Source organism: Jaculus jaculus, chromosome 12 (assembly GCF_020740685.1).
Source record: "Jaculus jaculus isolate mJacJac1 chromosome 12, mJacJac1.mat.Y.cur, whole genome shotgun sequence".
Lineage (NCBI taxonomy): Eukaryota > Metazoa > Chordata > Mammalia > Rodentia > Dipodidae > Jaculus > Jaculus jaculus.
The window spans coordinates 56,898,794-56,916,312 of record NC_059113.1 but is presented as its reverse complement, the minus strand read 5'-3'; the positions used below and the strand labels follow the sequence as shown (position 1 = coordinate 56,916,312).

At 43.3% G+C, this 17,519-nt stretch overlaps 1 protein-coding gene across 3 annotated transcripts in view; it reads left to right on the top strand.

Annotated features, from left to right (window-relative positions):
* The window catches only part of Prkcb (protein kinase C beta), a 393,262-nt gene that overhangs the window by 361,554 nt on the left and 14,189 nt on the right, over positions 1-17,519 (top strand). For all 3 annotated transcript variants that reach the window (XM_004670196.2, XM_004670195.3, XM_045131080.1), the window contains one exon: positions 1,369-1,509. In XM_004670196.2, coding sequence (XP_004670253.1) covers positions 1,369-1,509 — 141 coding nt within the window. The remainder of the gene's footprint in view (positions 1-1,368; positions 1,510-17,519) is intronic.

The window sequence follows — 17,519 nt, the reverse complement described above, 5'->3', positions numbered from 1 at the left end:
TTTTTCTCTTTCTCCCTCACCCCCTTATTTAATTCAATTCTCCCTATGTAGGCTTGAACTCATAATTCTCTTGACTCACTCTCCCAAGTGAGTGCTAGGATTATAGCCACTGTGCCCTGCTCCAATTTATTTTAAAAGCCCAACTTTTGTATATAGACTGATAAAGTCCCACTCCTGCTACTCTCTGTATCCTAGGTTTGCTTAAATTTTCTGGGTGTCAAGTGCCCTATCATTTCAACTGGAGCAAATAATGGGCTCACCTCCTTAGGTAACTGTGACAAATGAGGCGAGGTTATACCTGTAAAGAGAGAGTGGCTGAGAACCTCAGGTGCTCAATACTTCTGGGAGATAGAGCAGATCTGGAAAGTGTGTGCCTGTGAAGATAACCGTGAATGATCTTGGAAGCAGGAAACAGGCTAAGCTGGCGATGTGGCAGGGCAGGTTGGGTTTCTGGATTCCCTCCTTACCCATAAGCAGCTGGGCCCTGGGCACAATCTTGGCATCAAGTGAACTCTGCCGTCCAGTCACTGTCTCCCCCTCTCATGCTCTCTGTCAGTCTGTTTTCCCTTTTGCTTCTGCTAACTCCTCCACCTTTCCTCGCTTCACATGCTGCTGTCTTGAGATCAGAGATCTGTGCATGCTGCTTTGGATTCGTTTATAAGAGGAAGCCTGTCTGGTTTCATCTTGGAGCTTCTATTCATCTTGTTATTTAGCACAGGCTCAGAGACCCAAAGATGGAGAGTTTTGATAATTAAGTAATTTAAACAGTACACCAAAGAAACCTCAGTGGAGTTGAGTATAATGTGTGATACAGGGAAATGAGCTGGGCTAGGTTTTGACTATTTAATGAGCTTTCTGAAAGTAATTACTTGAAACTTGGGTCCATTTGACTAATATTTTTTCTTCTGTTTTGTCATTTTCACAAGTGCTTTGCTGAGAAATGCAAATAATACCCAAAAAAGCATATTCTTTGTGTTGGGCAAATGTCAGTTTCTTATGGTGGGAAGAGGGGAGTTTGGAGCTATGGATACAGTTCTTATTAGATGTACCAGCACTTGTGTAAAATTCATTCTTAAATCAAAATGGATTATGTGACATTTTAAACTTGAAGTTCAAGGCCACATTGGGGCTCTGATTAGATGAATGGGTGGGATCTTGCCTTGGGATGGGCATCACTATGAGCTCCTCTCCTAAAAAGACCTGGCTAGGAACTGTTGCCTGCATGAAACACAGACAATAAACCCAGTTGGTATTCTGCATCATGCTTTTTTCTCCTGAGTCACTGGAACAATAATTTCTGAGTAGCTCACATATCCCTGGTCTGAAATTTATTCAATGTTCTTTTTTGTTTGTTTGTTTTTCTCCAAGCTAATGACCAAACACCCAGGCAAGCGTCTGGGTTGTGGACCCGAAGGGGAACGCGACATTAAAGAGCATGCATTTTTCCGGTATATTGACTGGGAGAAACTTGAGCGCAAAGAGATCCAGCCTCCATATAAGCCAAAAGCTGTAAGTAAACTGTTCTCTCTGGCTGTCGGGTCCCCAGACACAATGTGCTCTTTTTCTTGCCCACCATGCGTGCCCTGAATGTTCTCTGAGGCATAAACGTCAATGCATCCACTTGACTATGCCTATAGTCAAGTGTATAGTATAACATGAAGCCACTGGGTACCAACATGGAGATTTCCATTTATGCAGCCTGGCCTCTAAATGATGGGAAAGACAATTGCTATTGAGTTTTTGTTGCATTGGTTCAATTAGCATAGCTGTCTTAAATGACACCTTTCAGGGGGTGGCTCTTGGGTGAGCTTGGTCCAAATCTAGTTTCGGACTGTGATAAAGAATCTAATTTTGCCCACCTTCTTTCAACTGTGTCATTTTCTTTTCACACTGACATTGGAAAGGTCATGTTGTTTATCTCAACAGCATTTAAAGTTAATTCTGAAACCTGCACCACTGCACCTGAGTCAGTAACTAACAGTAATCCACCACCCAGCCTTTTCCAGGGTGAAGGAGAAGGTGGGAGGAGTTGACATGCTCTTGAATCGTGGACCTCCAGGAGGTTGGGGTGTAGAACTAGTGCCTGCCAGTAGTCATGAGTCCATGGGGGAGTTTTTCCATCCCCAAAGACCCAGCAGGGAGTTCTTGTCAGCTTTGGGGGAGCAGGGGCTTGCACCTGAATTAACCAGAACTGTGATTCTGTGCTGCATGGCTATTTCTTTGTTAAATTAAGTACAGCACAGACCTGGTGACTTTATTGTGGCTTGTGAATGTACCCCTGAGGCTGAAAAGTGAACATAAACATTGTCATTGAAACCTGAAGTTGTAAGAATCTTGGTGTTGGGATGAAGAAGGTGATAATGGTAGTTATTTTAACACACAAAAAAATGTTGATTTCTTGAGCACTTATTACTAGGCCCCATGTTAAAGCACTTCACACAAAGCATCTAATTAAATCCTCACAACAACCTACTAAGGCAGGTTGCTGTTACCCCAGGATATGGAAGAGGGAAGGGACACCAAGCTTAAGTGCTTTGACCAGGGTCACAGAAGCAGTGCATGAAGCAGGGAAAACCAGACCCTGGAGAGTGAGACTCCACTGACCAGTACCTGGGGGAAAGAGCAGTAGTGTAACAAAGTGTCCCAGGTGTTCTTATAGCTCCCTGGGGCTGCTTCTTACTCTCACTCCAGGTGGCTAGATCCTAGCCCCATAGCATCCCTGCTGAGCCAGTTTCTCTATGGATGTATCTAGGGCACTAAAAACTCAAGTCTCCTGGAAGGAAACAGTTCTAAGTGTGTGTGTGTGTGTGTGTGTGTGTGTGTGTGTGTACGTGCACACACACATGTGTGTACAGACATGCATACCCCATACACATGCATATGGAGGCCAAGGAAAATGGAAGATATCCCTCTATAGCTCTTGTGCCTTATTTTCCAAGGCAGAGTCTCTCATGGAAACTAGAGCTCCCTGTTTGGTTGGTTAATTGACTAACCAGGGACCCCAAGCAATCCTCCTATCTCCCCTACCACCTCCTTAGCACTGAGGTTATAGGCATGTGCTGCCATGTGCAGCTTTGTATGCAGGCTCTGGGAGTTGACCTCAGGTCCTTATGCTTGGGTTGTTGCACTCTTGACCTGCTGAGCATACCCCTAGCCCTTCTGTGGACCACTGGCATTTACCCTAGAACCCTGATGTCCAGAACTCTGCTTCACCCCTCCTGTAAGTGTGCTCTATATGATGTCATTCATAGATACCTGTGGTTTTCCAGGTCATGAACATTGGTCTTAGAACATGGACACCTGTGTCTGGACATGATATTTCTGACAGTGGCTGCCCCCTGGTGAGGAGTGAGCTAACACTTGATTATTCTAGGGCTAGTGAGCTTGGGCCAGTAATGACCCCTCCAACCTACTGTTGCATCTTCTGTACTTAGAACAGTGGTTTCTGTGTCAGGAAACCCTTGTGCACAAAAAAAAGTACTCAGGATGTGTTAAGCTCGTAACAAGGGCTCAAAGGACTGTGGGCAGTGATGATTAGTGACATCACACAGTGGGTAAGGACTTGGGTGCAGATCTATGAGGGAGTGGGTCAGTGTTGAGTCATGCTGGGCTACTCCTTAAGATAATTCCCATGTGCCGTGTGCAAACACTGGAGAAAGAGGGGATTCTATATCCTTGGCCATATAACTGCTTTTATTGAATCCTGTGAGAAAAAAAGTCAACAGGTGACCTACAAGAGATGAGTGGCTTGTGGGAAATTGGCAATTCAGAGGTGGGACAATGACCCTCTTGGTTTATGCAGGGCGATTTGTGAGCACTAAAAATGTAGAAGCCCCACCCTTACCCATTTTCTACTTTGACAGAAGAAAGATATGACTGTACTCATACCCACCAGCATTTACCCAGTGGGCATTTGGGGCACATTCTGGAGTTGTAAACCAGTGGTTTACAAAGTGTGCTCCCTGGACCAACAGCTTCAGCATGGCTTAGAATGGACATTAGGAATATCAATTATGAGTATCTTGGACCCCACCCAAAATATCCTGGGTCCAGGAGAAGCATGAGGTTGTGGTGTGAAAAGATGCACTTGGAGAAGCATCAGTTTGGAGCAGAGGGTCAGAAGCCCAGGCATGAGAGAGACAGAGGCTAGAGGGCAGGGGCAGGAAGAACAGCCTGTTTACATGGAAGACTGGTGCTTTTTCCAATCTGAGGACTTGAGCTGCAAGAGGGTATGGGAGGGACAAGATAGAGAAATGGTGATCTTCGGTGGAGACAGGGCTCTGTCTTTGTGATCCCAGGGGAAGCTGGAAATTGGTATTTGTAGAAGAAATTCCACTGTTTCTTGGTATATCAGCAACAAATATTTAAAAATTAAATATAACCATGACCCACATGTGGCCTGTGGACTGTCAATGTGTAATCCCTGGAGGTAGTGATGGCTCAAGTCAAGGTGACATTAGCCAGTTCCTGTTAGTACTAGTTGTTGACAATAAGAGTGCATTCTGACAGGGGAACTAATTATTATGACTAACCCTGCTAAAAGATCATAAATGTGAGAGGTTTGTCCAGTGCATGGATCACAGACATGGTCAGGAAACAATGGCTGTCATTGTCACTGATAATGATCTCAGGGATGATATTACTTATAATTGTCATATTAATCATATAGTTAAATAACAACTAGCAATTAACAATAAGATCTGCCAGTGGTTCTACATTTGGTAGTATTTTCAACTATTGTCATCCTGAATTCCCTCATGAGGGCTTAACACTGACTTTCAAAATACAGCAACCAGACCAGACTGAGTCTCTAGATACTCTGCTACCAACCTGGAGAGGAAGCAGGCTCACCCTGGATCTTAGACTGAGTTAAAAATACAGTTGACCCATGATATGCTGAGGGTTGGTTTAAGGATCTTTGTGAATACCAAAGTCCATGGAGACTCAGATCCCTTAGATAGAAAGTGTAGTTTTTGTATATAGCCTATACATGTCCTCCTGTATAGCATAAATCATCTCTAGGTCACTTGTTATACTTAATAAATGCAAATGCTATGTAAATAGCTGTTATATTGTTCAAGAAATAATAATAAAATAAATTCTACATGTGATCATGCATTCAGTATAGATACAACTTTTATTCTTTTATCCTTTTATTATTTATTTATCTTGGGATTTTTTTGAGGTTGAATATTGCTATATAGTCCAAGATAGCCTGGAATTTGCTATGGAATCCAGGCTATCCTCAAACTCATGATTTTCCTGCTTTAGTTTCCCAAATTCTGGTATTATAGGCATGTAATCCTACCCAGCTATAAAAATCAATTTTCATCCACAGTTGGCTGAATCTCTGTGTGAAATTGTGGGTGTGGAGTTCTGATGGTAATGATGGGCAGACACACTGCCCACTTACTTGATTCTACCTTCTCATATCCCACTTACATTGCAGAAGCAGGCATTACTATCCTCAGTCCCATCCCAGGATTTGAATCTCCCCTTCCCTGGACTTTCTTATCTGTCTGCCATTCTGAAAGGCCTGGGTGAGTGTGTAGAGTTCCCTGCTTGATTGGTCACTGTCCCTGGTTCATGCACACTATTAAGCAAGTAGAGTTCACAGAGAGAACAAACAAGGAGCAGTAACAGACGGTTGTATTCAAATATCAGTGAAGGGCCCTATTGTTGGAGGTTCATTAAAATCACTTTCAGTGGGTTCTTCAATGGTCAGTAGAGTACTGTTGGAACTTATACTAAAAGACTCTAGCTTTGGTATACTGTTGTAGTGGACAAAGTAATGCTTTTAATGTGCATCTGATCACATTAATCTCTTTTTTGGCATGTGGATGCATGTTCACTTGTGTGGGGGTGCACTTGTGTGCAGGTGTATATGGAGACTGGAATTGACAATGGTGTCTTCCCTTATTGTTTGTCTCTTTCTGTACTGAGACAATGTCTCTTACTTGAATCAAAAGCTCACCAGGTCAGCTACCCAGTTGGGATTATAGGAAGGCTACCAAGCTTACCTGGCATTTATGCGGGTGCTCTAAATCTGAACTCTGGTCTTCATACTTGCGTAGCAAGCACTTTATTCATGGAGTCCCTTCCTAGCTGCCCACTGCTTACAGGCCCCTGGTAGCTTTCTAGTATCCTATGAAAATATCTGTCATTCTTTGGCATATATGGCTTTTGAAATTTTTCCATGGCTGGGCCTCTGTCCCTTCCATAGCTTTGGCTCCTGACTGTAAGGTCCAGCATTGCTAGAACCAGCATTCTTTCTCCTCCACAAGCACAGTTTTTCTCTTCCTGCTTTGTTCATGCAAAGCCATCATGCTCCTCACCTTTCCTCCTGGGGGCTGGCCACTGCCCCTCCTCAAGTCAATAGAATGTCACCACCTTGGGGAGGCTCCCCTTGATTCCTGAGTAGAAATCTGTTTCCATCCCATAAATAAACCCCTCACACATTGCTGCAATTGTGTACTCAACATCTGTGGTTTTGTTCCAATAAGCTATGGTTGTGGCTTCTTAAGTGTCAAATCCAGGCAAAGCCTAGTATAAAGTTTAGCACATAATAGATGCTTGAGAATTTGGACTGAATAAATGACCACTATAAAACAATTGCCGCATCACATGGTGCCACAGGCACAAAGGATTCCTTAGAGGTACATACTAGAGTGCAAGGTGTTTTTCTTATGCACATCAGGGTGTCTCAAATAAATCTGTGGTTGTGTAAGCTGCTACTATATTTATAAAGGGCTGTAATTTGACCACTGCATTGCAGACTCATGGTGCTGTGCAGTATGCACAGGGCAGGTGAGGGGCTGCTGAAGGAGCTGAATATGCAGTGCATTGACTCGTTGGTCTTTGGGTGGAGAGGGCTGCAGACTCCTGCTGCCTGTTCTTACACAGGCTGGTTGAGTGCTATGAGTGTCATGTAGGAACCTGGCAGAACTTCTTCATCATGCATGTGCGAGTCACCTGGGTGTGTGGTACAGATGTACTCTCTGATTCAGATGCTCTGTCGTGGGGCCTCAGATTCAGCATTGCTCCCATGCTGTCAGTTGATAGGATGCTGCTGGACCACTTTGTGAAGCAGTGGATCATTTACCATCTCATTTCTGGGACAAAACACCCAGCCAGAAGCAGCTTATGAAAGGAAAGGGTTTTTTGTTGTTGTTGTTGTTTTGTTTTGTTTTTCTTTCAGGTTTAGAATTTTTGAGGGGAAGTTCTTTCATGGCAAGAGCAGACAGCAGGGCATCACATCTTCACATCAGCAGGGAGGAAGTAGCAAGATCAAACTCAGTGTAGCAAGTAGGGCTGGGCTATAACATGCCAAGGCCTTCCCACAGTGACACACCTCCTCCAGGAAGGCCCCACCTCCCAAACAGTGCCACCAACTGGAGATCAAGTATTCAAATACATGAGTCTGTGGGGGACAATTTACATCCTAATCACACAAGCAGGTACCATAACTCCTAGCCATGGGTTGCAACTGGCCACAAGTGTAATGATAGATCCTTTTATCAGAAGTGTGGCATGTGTAGTAGTAGGAGGCCTATAGTGAAGGAGTGATCATGGTAAAGCACACAGTGTTCCAATGAAATGGGACTTAGACTGTTGTGGGTCAATGTGGAGTGGGAAGGAGGTGACAGTGTGTAACCTGCCCATTGAGAGCATGTGCTGGTTTATCCCTGAGTGGAGACAATGTCAGGTGCTGAGTCACCCATTAAGCAAGTGATAAGGAGAATACTATGCTAGGGCCTGAGAACATGTAATAAACATCATAGAAATCCCTGTCCTGCTGAAGCATATCTTCTAGAGAGAGCAGTCGAATAACACACAGGGAGGCAAGTAGGACAAACAATGTGTTGGAAATTGATAAGCATTAGAGGGAAAACAAAAGCTGCTATGGAATTTGGGAGATCCAGGGTGAGGAAGAGGTGGAAGGGCAGTTTTACTGAGAAAGTGGCATTTCAGCAAATCCAGGCCAAAGGTAAGGGAGAGAGCCATGTGTGCATCCAAGGGGCTGAGAGGTGGTTAGTGTGGCAGACAGGTGCAAAGGCTCTGAGGCAGGAGCTTGCCTGACGTGTTTAGTGGATATCAGAGTTCAAGGTGTCTTGGCTGAGTAATTAAGGCAGAAGGTAAATGGAGAGTGACCAGAAAGGGCACTGGAGGGAGAAGATGGTTCTAAGAACAGAACATCTTTGGTTTTTACTCCAAGTTTTGAGCAGGGAAATAGCAACCTGACACTAGTTTTTATTTTATTTCATTCTGAATCCCTGTCATGTCGTGTAGCCAGTCTGGCTTCAAACTTGCTGTGTAGCAAAGATGACCTTGAACTTCTGATCCTCTTGCCTCTACGTTTCTGATTTATGCACCATCATACCCAGTTCATGCAGTGCTGGTGATCAAATGCAGGGATTCATGCCTGCTAGGTAGGCACCCTGCCCACTGAGTCATATCTCTACCCCTGATACTAAGTTTTAATAGGCACATTCTGGTTCAAAGGGTGAAATCAGGCAAGGAGATCAGACAAGAGGCTCTTAGAAAGGAGCTGCTGGAGAGCCTCCAGGGTGTACTCATTTTGACAACCCAAGGAGCTCCTCAGCTTCTGACACCTTGTAGGCACTCAGTATTTGTCCAATGGGGCATGATAGATGGGTGGACAGGAACCTGTTCTAACTATATAATTGTTCTTTAAACCTACAGCCCAGTAGTCCAGGGTTTGGTCCTGGTAAAAAGAGGATGAACTAATGAAATAGGTATCAGGAAAGCTCTGATCAAAGCGCTTCTCACAGGGCCCAGAGCAGGTTGTGGTCATGTTATGGGCTGTTCTTCCTTCTGCCAGTGAGAAAGAGAAGGTGGCTTAAGGGGCTGTCAGCGCTGAGTCCCTGTGTCTGGGAGATGCAATTCAGAATTTTGATATGCAGTGGCAGAGGGTGCACTGAGACCATGCCATTTTGGATGTCTGCATTTTGTATGTTTTACTATGAAATGTGTACTACTTGCATTCTAATGTCATGGTTTAAGTTATGCTAATATTCTGTGTTGAGATTGAAATGCTTGATTGAGATTTTCATGGTGTTCATAAATGATCAAGAATTGCCTTCATTAAGCTCTGGTGCCCCTCATCTGAGCGGTACTAGAGGGTGTCTTGTTGAGGAAAATAGGTGGGAAAGTGTGCACGCTGGGGCCAAAGGCTTCCATGACCCAGTGAGATAACCCTGGGCTCCACTTACCCAACCAGTGCCACAACTGCAGCATTTGAAAGATGAGAGGAAGACGAAGCTATCCTGCTTTATAATAACCCACCAGGTCCTGAGTGCTAGAGTGTGTGTACACTCACCTGCCCTGTGCTAAAAAAGCCCTGTTTATCAGAAACTTGATCAAGCTAGTCATCAGTTTCCTCTGAGAAGAAGACATTAAAAATTAGGCCTAGCCAGGTGTGGTGGCTCACGCCTTTAATCCCAGCACTTGAGAGGCTGAGGTAGGAGGATCACTGAGAGCTCAAGGCCATCCTGAGGCTACATAGTGAATTCCAGGTCAGCTTGGATTAGAGTGAGACCCTACCTCAAAAAAAAAAAAAAAAAAAAACTAAGCCTATAATTAGGTCTGGTGATACAGGACTATAATCCTACCTACGCAGGAGTGTGAGGCAGGAGAATCACAAGTTCAAGGCCTGCCTGGGCTAGAGTGAGCTCAAGAACAGCCTGGGAAACTTAGTGACACCTTGTGTTAAAACTAAAAGTAGAGCAAAAGACTGGAGGTATAGCTCAGTAGTGGAACACTTACCTAGCATGTGTGAGGCCCTGGGTTCAGTTCCTAGCACCACATATAGGCACATGTGTGTGCACACACTCACACACAAATAAGCTCTCCCCACCTCCTTGCATTGCTTTGTGAGCAACCACCCGGCCATGGAGATATGCTCAGCATGCTTGCTCCCTCTTTCCTTCTACTGCAGCCCAAGGGTAAGGCCTCCCACCTGTGTGACAGGCTAACACCCATCATTTCTGCTCTCATTACATATTATTATTGCTACTTATATCAAGTCTCATTGTCTCACAATGTCACCTCATCAGGAAAGCCTAGGTCTTGCAAGCTATCACTGCAAAGCCCTTGTCCTCTCTGACTTCAGCATTGCTTTAACAATCTGGCCACAAATGGTCGTCCATGTCCTCAGAGTCTAACAAGAACTGCGCTACTTCAGGAAGAACTCGCTTTTCAGTGATTCTGTCATCCAAAAGCATTGTTTATGTAGCTGAGATGAGAAGCTTTGAGCATCTCTTTAATGAGCTGCAGTTCCGTTCATGTGACATTCTCCTCCAAACTCGACTGCCCTTTCACTGTATGAGCAAATGTGCCTGTGTGCGTGTGGCTGAAGGTGTGTGTTTGATGTCCTGACATTTCTGAATTGAAGGCAGAAAGTGTAACCTTTGTCTGTTTGCTATTCAAACTCCAAATTCAAGGCTTAAGAAAGGGATCTAGCTTCTACTCGATGTGATTTATTTAAGCATTGAACTTAACTCTCCCCAAGTACCAAATACTCAAGAGAACAATACCTGTTTGGAAATTGTGATTTAAAGTAATTCACAGTAAACCCACACTACTCAAACATATTAGGAAAAATAGCGAGTTTTTGTCTGTGCTGGACACTGTTCTGTTTTCCAGGCATCACCTCATGTAGTTCTCATGACAACTCTATAATGTAGTCATTAATCACCATATTACAGATGAAGGAGTAGAGCTCACAGAGGCTCAAGATTTATTTAAGGTGTAGCAGCTAGAAGGCTTCAGAGCCCAGACTTGAACTCTGGGCTCTGCATTGCCTGAAGTCCTTGGAAAGACTGCTGGATGAAGTCAGAGCACCTGGTAAGGTCTGGGATTGTGCTAATGAGAAACAGCCATGCTAGCACCATTTCATGGTGTTTATTACATAACGGTAAAAGACCAAGCATTCTTGCAATTCAAATGACTTAAAATTTATTTTAAAATATTGCAACAAACACACAGTGCATTCACACCTTTTACAATTCGCTAGCAGGATTTGAAAAGATGCAAATCTCACTTGTTCCGAAGGCCTGGGTTTCAAGGCTGACAGAGGCAGTAGGCATTGACTTAACTGTAGGCACAGGGCAGGGAGCATCTGGAAGGAGCCGCTGGAGTTGGGCTCAGTAAAGAGGTGATGTTTCTGCGCTGTTTTGGTAGATCCTGAGTTTGCCAGAATCTTAATAAGAATAGTAGATTCATTCATATACTAACTAACAAGTAATCCAAAGTAATTTTGGACACATATCCTGGGATCTGTCTGTCACTCTTTCCATCTATTCCCCACCCCATGGAGAATCCATTTAAATTGTAGATCAAATCAGGCTCCTTTCAAATGGTTGAAATTGGCAGGTATAAAGGCCAAATGAAGTTCCAAAATCACTTGGCATGTGCATGACTTTGAGCTGTCCCCTGGAAGACAAGCCAGTAGTTGGACCTGAAATAGTGAAGGGAAGGTCACCCAGTGGGAGAGAGTGTGGCACTGCTAGGAAGTGCCTGGCTATAACTACTGAAATATAATACCAATCTTTCAATTTGAAAGATTGCCTTTGGAAGTAGAATTCAACTCCTTCATTCTACAAATTAGCAAGGGACTAGAGATTTGCCTAAGTGGCTTATGCAAGGAATGTAACAGAACTAGGGCAAGAAATCTGACCCTTCGTCTAATGAAGCAGGACCTTATTAATAATGCAAATTTACAATCATGGCTTTAGGACAAGCTAGGCATGTTCAATTAAACTACTTTTACTGGGGGGGGGGGATATAGCTCTATGTACTTAGCTGATCTCTTTTTACCCTCCTAAGAATCCCATGAGATAGGTGATATTGTTAGTGTTTCTACATATAAAGAATTAGATTGGACTCATGGGCTAAGTAACTTGCCCATGGTCCACATAGCAGTATGTCTGAGTGCCAATTTAATTTAAAATCCAATTTGTTTACCTCATAACCCATATTTTTATCCATTCTAATGTTTCTTTTCTCATCAGACAAACTCATTTTACACAGATATGGGAGTTCGGTTGCTCTTGGTTCAGTCTTGAGTTTACCTACCTTCCTGAGGCCTGGACTCTGTTGGATGGATACTCCTTGAATCTTCAACCAACTTTTTCCATATTATAATGCTTCTCCAAGAAAGCTTTTGAGTTCTCAAAGCTCAAGAATAAAAGCATATGGACTCAGAGAGACTGTCCAGCTTAAACAATATGGACCAAGAGTCAAATGGACCCGGGATTCAATATAGGCTTTGCTGCTAAACAGCTAGCTGAGTAAAGATGGACATTTGAGACTCCTCTGAGGCTCCACAAGTGCAGGCTTTGTGATCTCAGCTTGGTCCTTTGCCTTTTCCTGATCAGAGTCTCTCTCAGTCTCATGGGTTAGGCCTCAAGCCTTCTCTTTTCTCAAGTTCTTGACACTCAAGTCCTAATCCCTATGGTCTCAGCTGATATCTCCCATCCCCTATGCCAGTTAAAAACTTGAGGCTCATATGTGAGTATAAGTGGTGGCCCTCAACTTCCTGTCCTGTCTCTTAGAGCTGTGCTGGTCTCCTTCCCCCCACTAGTCCCCAGTGTAAGACTCGCCCGTCATTCCCACTCTGAACCCCATCCTCCCATCTTCCACACTCACCTCTGTTTCCACAGCTTTCTTTTGCATTAACCAAAGCTCCCATGGTTACAAATAGGAACTTTATACAAGCTAATTTTTAAGTAAAAAAAGTGATTATTGAGATGTGGCTGGACCTCTGCCCTCAAACAGGCCCTTGTGACACCATTTTCCCATGTCCCTGGGATTAATTACACTGCATTGACTCAAGTTCTTCTCAGAAGGCTTTTGTGGGCACTGTGTTAGCCAGCCTTTTGTCACTGTGACAAGTGCTTAGTAGGAACTATACAAAGGAAGAAAACTTTGTTCTGGATCAGTCCATGGTCAGCTGTCGCCATTGCTTCTGGGCTAGTGGTGAGGTGGAACATTACAGCAGACGAGCATGGTGGAGTTGAACTGCTCACCCCATGGCAGTTGGGAAGCAGAGAGAGACAGAAAGTGGCCAAGGACAAGATCTGTTCCTCAGAGGCCCACCTGTTGTCCATCAATCCACTTCCTACAACTAGGCCCATGTTCCAAAGTCCCACTTCCAAATGGTCTATTCAGATTTTTAATCTGTCAGTGATTGATTAGGTCAAAAGCCCATATGCTCTAGTTATCTCTAGAAACACTCTTACAGAAACACCTAGAAACACACTTTACCCATCTCAATCCTACCCAGTTTATCCATCATAAACACATAATGACAAGCAACTGGTTTCTCATACGCTCAACAACTTCTACTAAAAATAACTTCCTTTTCCTAAAATTCTCAATAGTCTAAAACTCAGTCATACTGGAGGATAGTGGGTTATATGCTTGTCTTTAATTCTGTGTCACCAGCGGTATGTGCCATACTGATTGGACTTGGCTCACCTCCTCCCTGAGCCAAGGCATCTTGAGAGAGAAGGGGTGAGTCCTTTTATTATTAGCAGAGGGAAGGCCTCCTGGTAGACAAGACAGCAGCTGTCTGCTCTGTCCTTCCTGACACCATCTTAACTCATAAACATGCCAGGTCTTTTCATCTTAAGAATCCCTCCTTTCAAGCCTGGAATCCTGCCTTCTTATGGTTAACCCTACTGTTCTATCTTACTTTGGATACAAACTTAGGGAAAGAGTTGCTGGCTTGTGCTGTTTCCAGCTGATAACAATTCATTCTTTCTTCCATTCTGGTGCAATCTACTCCTATTGACAGTTCTCCCTTGGAGGCACCCATAACCTGAAAATTGTCTTCTCTCATAGGTTGGTCTTATCTTTATTGACTTCATCGTATTATTTCATATTTTGACTTTTTTTTTCTATTTATTTATTTATTTGAAAGAGAGAAAGAAAAAGAGAAAGAGAATGGGTATGCCAGCGCCTCTAGCCACTGAAAACAAATTCTAGACACATGCTCCATCTTGTGCATCTGGCTTATGTGGGTACTAGGAAATTAAGCCTGGGTCTGTAGACTTCCTAGACAAGTGCCTTAACCACTAAACCATCCCTCCAACCCTATCTTTCCTTTCTTAAAGACATTCTGAAAAAAAAAATTATTCAAGCGGCATCAAAAGCAAAGTGGTGAAATTAAATCTCCCCTTTCTTCACCCTCTGGCTGGGTTCCTTGTTTCACTTCCCCAGAACCACCTTCCTCACCTTCCTTGCTAAGCTTGGTAGGCAGGTATTTTGTTTTCTGTTTAAGTGGATGGTCTTTATTCTGCTGGTAACTGGAGTGGGAATTTCATGCATAGAGTGGGCTATGGCAGAGCCTGCAGAACCCACCCTAGCCAGAGCACAGCCATGCCCACCCAAGAGGGCAGGGTCTGTTACCACTAGGTAGCAGCTATCTGCTACTGTTCCTGTTACTGGATGTGTATTAAAAAAACTCTATTTCAAAATTACACTAATTTTTTTTCTTAACAAGTCTGTTCTTTCATCTTCTTATGATTAAAAAATACAATTAAGAGTCTAAAGAATTAATCAACAAAAGAATGTCAGGGGCAGGGCCCAAGTGCCTCATTCTCACAGGTATAATAACTATTCTAGTTGGCTACCTAGCTTCAAAACAAAACGAGTCTTTGTATTTTCTACATGAAATTGCATACAACCACCATCTTCTTTTGAGCTTATTACAACTTTCAAACACAAAGCTTATTTTAAGCTTGGTAATAAACTTAGCAAGAATGACATCTAATCTTAATAAGTAGCATTCACCTAACAGTCAATTTTGTTAAGTCATATCACCATACTAATGTTGTTAATAATGAAATTCTTAATGTGGAATCTGGAACATTCTACCATCACTGTATTTACTGTGTAACTCCATCTGCCATAGCAGCAAACCTGAGCTAAGGGGGCTTAGATAACTTGTTTATATGTCATGCTACTGGGAATGATGGAGTCAGAACCTAGGTCATTTTAGCTTGCAAACCCATATCACATGATAGGATGCATACTATGGGATGGCAAGATGTACTAGAAAGCCTGATGCTTCAATTTTGTGATTTCACTAGTCTCTGGATTCTGGCTCTCCTAATGTGCCCTCAGGACCTGGAAGAAATTGTCAAGTTTTTTTTTTTTTTCAACTTTATTTGTTGAGAGAGATTATTTGTTTTCTACCTACCTCACAGATTTGTGGGAATCAGATCTTTGAAAACACAGAGTAATACATGAGATAATAATATTACAGAGTGAGCTGATTTGAAGCACAATGTGGATTTAGGATGAATGGTAAAGAATACATAAGAACAAAATGATAGTTTGTTGATATGGAAATTTTTTTTTAATTTTATTTATTTATTTATTTGAGAGCGACAGACACAGAGAGAAAGACAGATAGAGGGAGAGAGAGAGAATGGGCGCGCCAGGGCTTCCACCACTGCAAACGAACTCCAGACGCGTGCGCCCCCTTGTGCATCTGGCTAATGTGGGACCTGGGGAACCGAGCCTTGAACCGGGGTCCTTAGGCTTCACAGGCAAGCGCTTAACCGCTAAGCCATCTCTCCAGCCCGATATAGAAATTTTTTACCATGTATTTCATCTATTTTCTTTTAAAAAGTAGACTAAAGGGTACTGGGGAGATGTCTCGGTCAGTAAAGTGCACGGTAGGCAAACGTGGGGACCTGAGTTGAATCTCTAACACCCATGTAAAATCTAGGTATGGCAATGTACACTACAATCTCAGCAATGGGTAGAGAAAGCAACAGGAGGATCCTTGGGGTTCACTGCCTAGCTAGTTTCACTGAATGAGAAAGCTCTGCGTTCAGTGAAAGACCCTGTCCACAAACATCTGGAGTTCAATTATAGTGGCTAAGGTCTTGGCATGCCAATTCTCTCTTTCTCTCTCTTGCTCGCTCTCTCTAAAAATAAAAATAAATTAAAATTTTAAAAAATAAGGTAGAGAGAGATTGAGGAAGACAGTGATGTTCTCTGGCTTCTACACACTCACACATGCACACACATACACATGTAAAAATAGCAGGTTAGGACATAACGTGGTGGTGCATGCCTTTGATCTTTGTATTTGGGAGGCTGAAGTAGGAAGATCACTATGAGTTTGAGGCCACCCTGAGACTACAAAGTGAATTCCAGGTCAGTTTGGCCTTGAGTGAAACCCAACCTCAAAAATCAAAAAGAGAAAGAAAGAGAGAGAGAGAGAGAGAGAGGAGAAGGAGGGTGGGAGGAAGAAAGTTAATTATGCTTCCATTTCTGTTCAAAGAATAAAAACCATCCATGTACCTCCTCACCCAGCCATCTAGAACACAAACCAAAACCTTCACCCCATAAAGAGATTGGGGGCTGGAGAGATGGCTTAGTGGTTAAGGTGCTTTCCTGCAAAGCCCAGGCTAGACATAAGCCAATGCACAAGGTGGCACATGCATCTGGAATTTGTTTGCAGTGGCTGGAGGCCCTGGTGTGCCTCTTCTCTCTTTCTCTCTCTCTCAAATAAATAAATAAAAATAAAATATTTTTTAAAAATACAGAGATTGGGATGGCAGAATTTCAAAGATTTCTTTATTGCTCTGTTTAATTTTCTTGGTGCGTCTTAGGAGCTTGTTTGTTTCTGCAGTAAACAGAGATGACAGACAGAGAGGCTGGGCGTGTGGTCATATCTGGGATCAGATCACAGTCAGACACTGTGCATCTGCTTCTTCATTGCACAGCAAGGGCATCGTAGGGATGTTGGGAGTGTAAAGGAGACATGATGCTTGTGCAGCGCTTAGCCCAGTGCGCAGCTCATACTGTGTACGTGGCACACGCCCCTGCCGCTGTGGTCATTGTACTGGAACCTGCTCTGGGTCTTGCATATGCTCATGGAACTCACGATCTAACTGGAAACAGACAGTAAATTGACAGACAAAGAAACGAATGGGTAACTGTAAACTAAGACATGCTAGATGCTTTGTTCCTCTGATAACAGTGAACAGGACATCCTAGTAGAGAGTATCAGAAGCACACAGAGGGATCTACCTTATTTGGAGGGGACCTAGAGCAGCTCTTCTGAGGATGTGGAATTTCAACCAAGACCTGAAGGAAAACATGCATGTTCTTTTAAAATAAAAATTACAAAAACAAAACAATATTACCATCAAACACAAAAGCCCTTCTCTCTTGCTGGCTTTCTCCTAAAAAGACATGTGATAAAATCAGTCCAATTATCGGAGCCTTCATTACCAGCAGAAGAAAAAGAGAGCTGTTTCTTCTGTCTTTTTTACTGCCAACGGTGACACCATGCTAAATATGAGTTGAGTCTTTGCTCTGCAGAAAAGCCATAGTCCACAGCTGTCGAGTGAACCTGAGCAAATGCGCATGCAGCTCCATGCCTGGCTGGCGGGTTCTCTCAGGCAGGGTCTTCTTTGTGCTGCAGTGGAGAGTTGCAAAGCATGGAAACAACCCCGAGGGTCATAGATGCACTC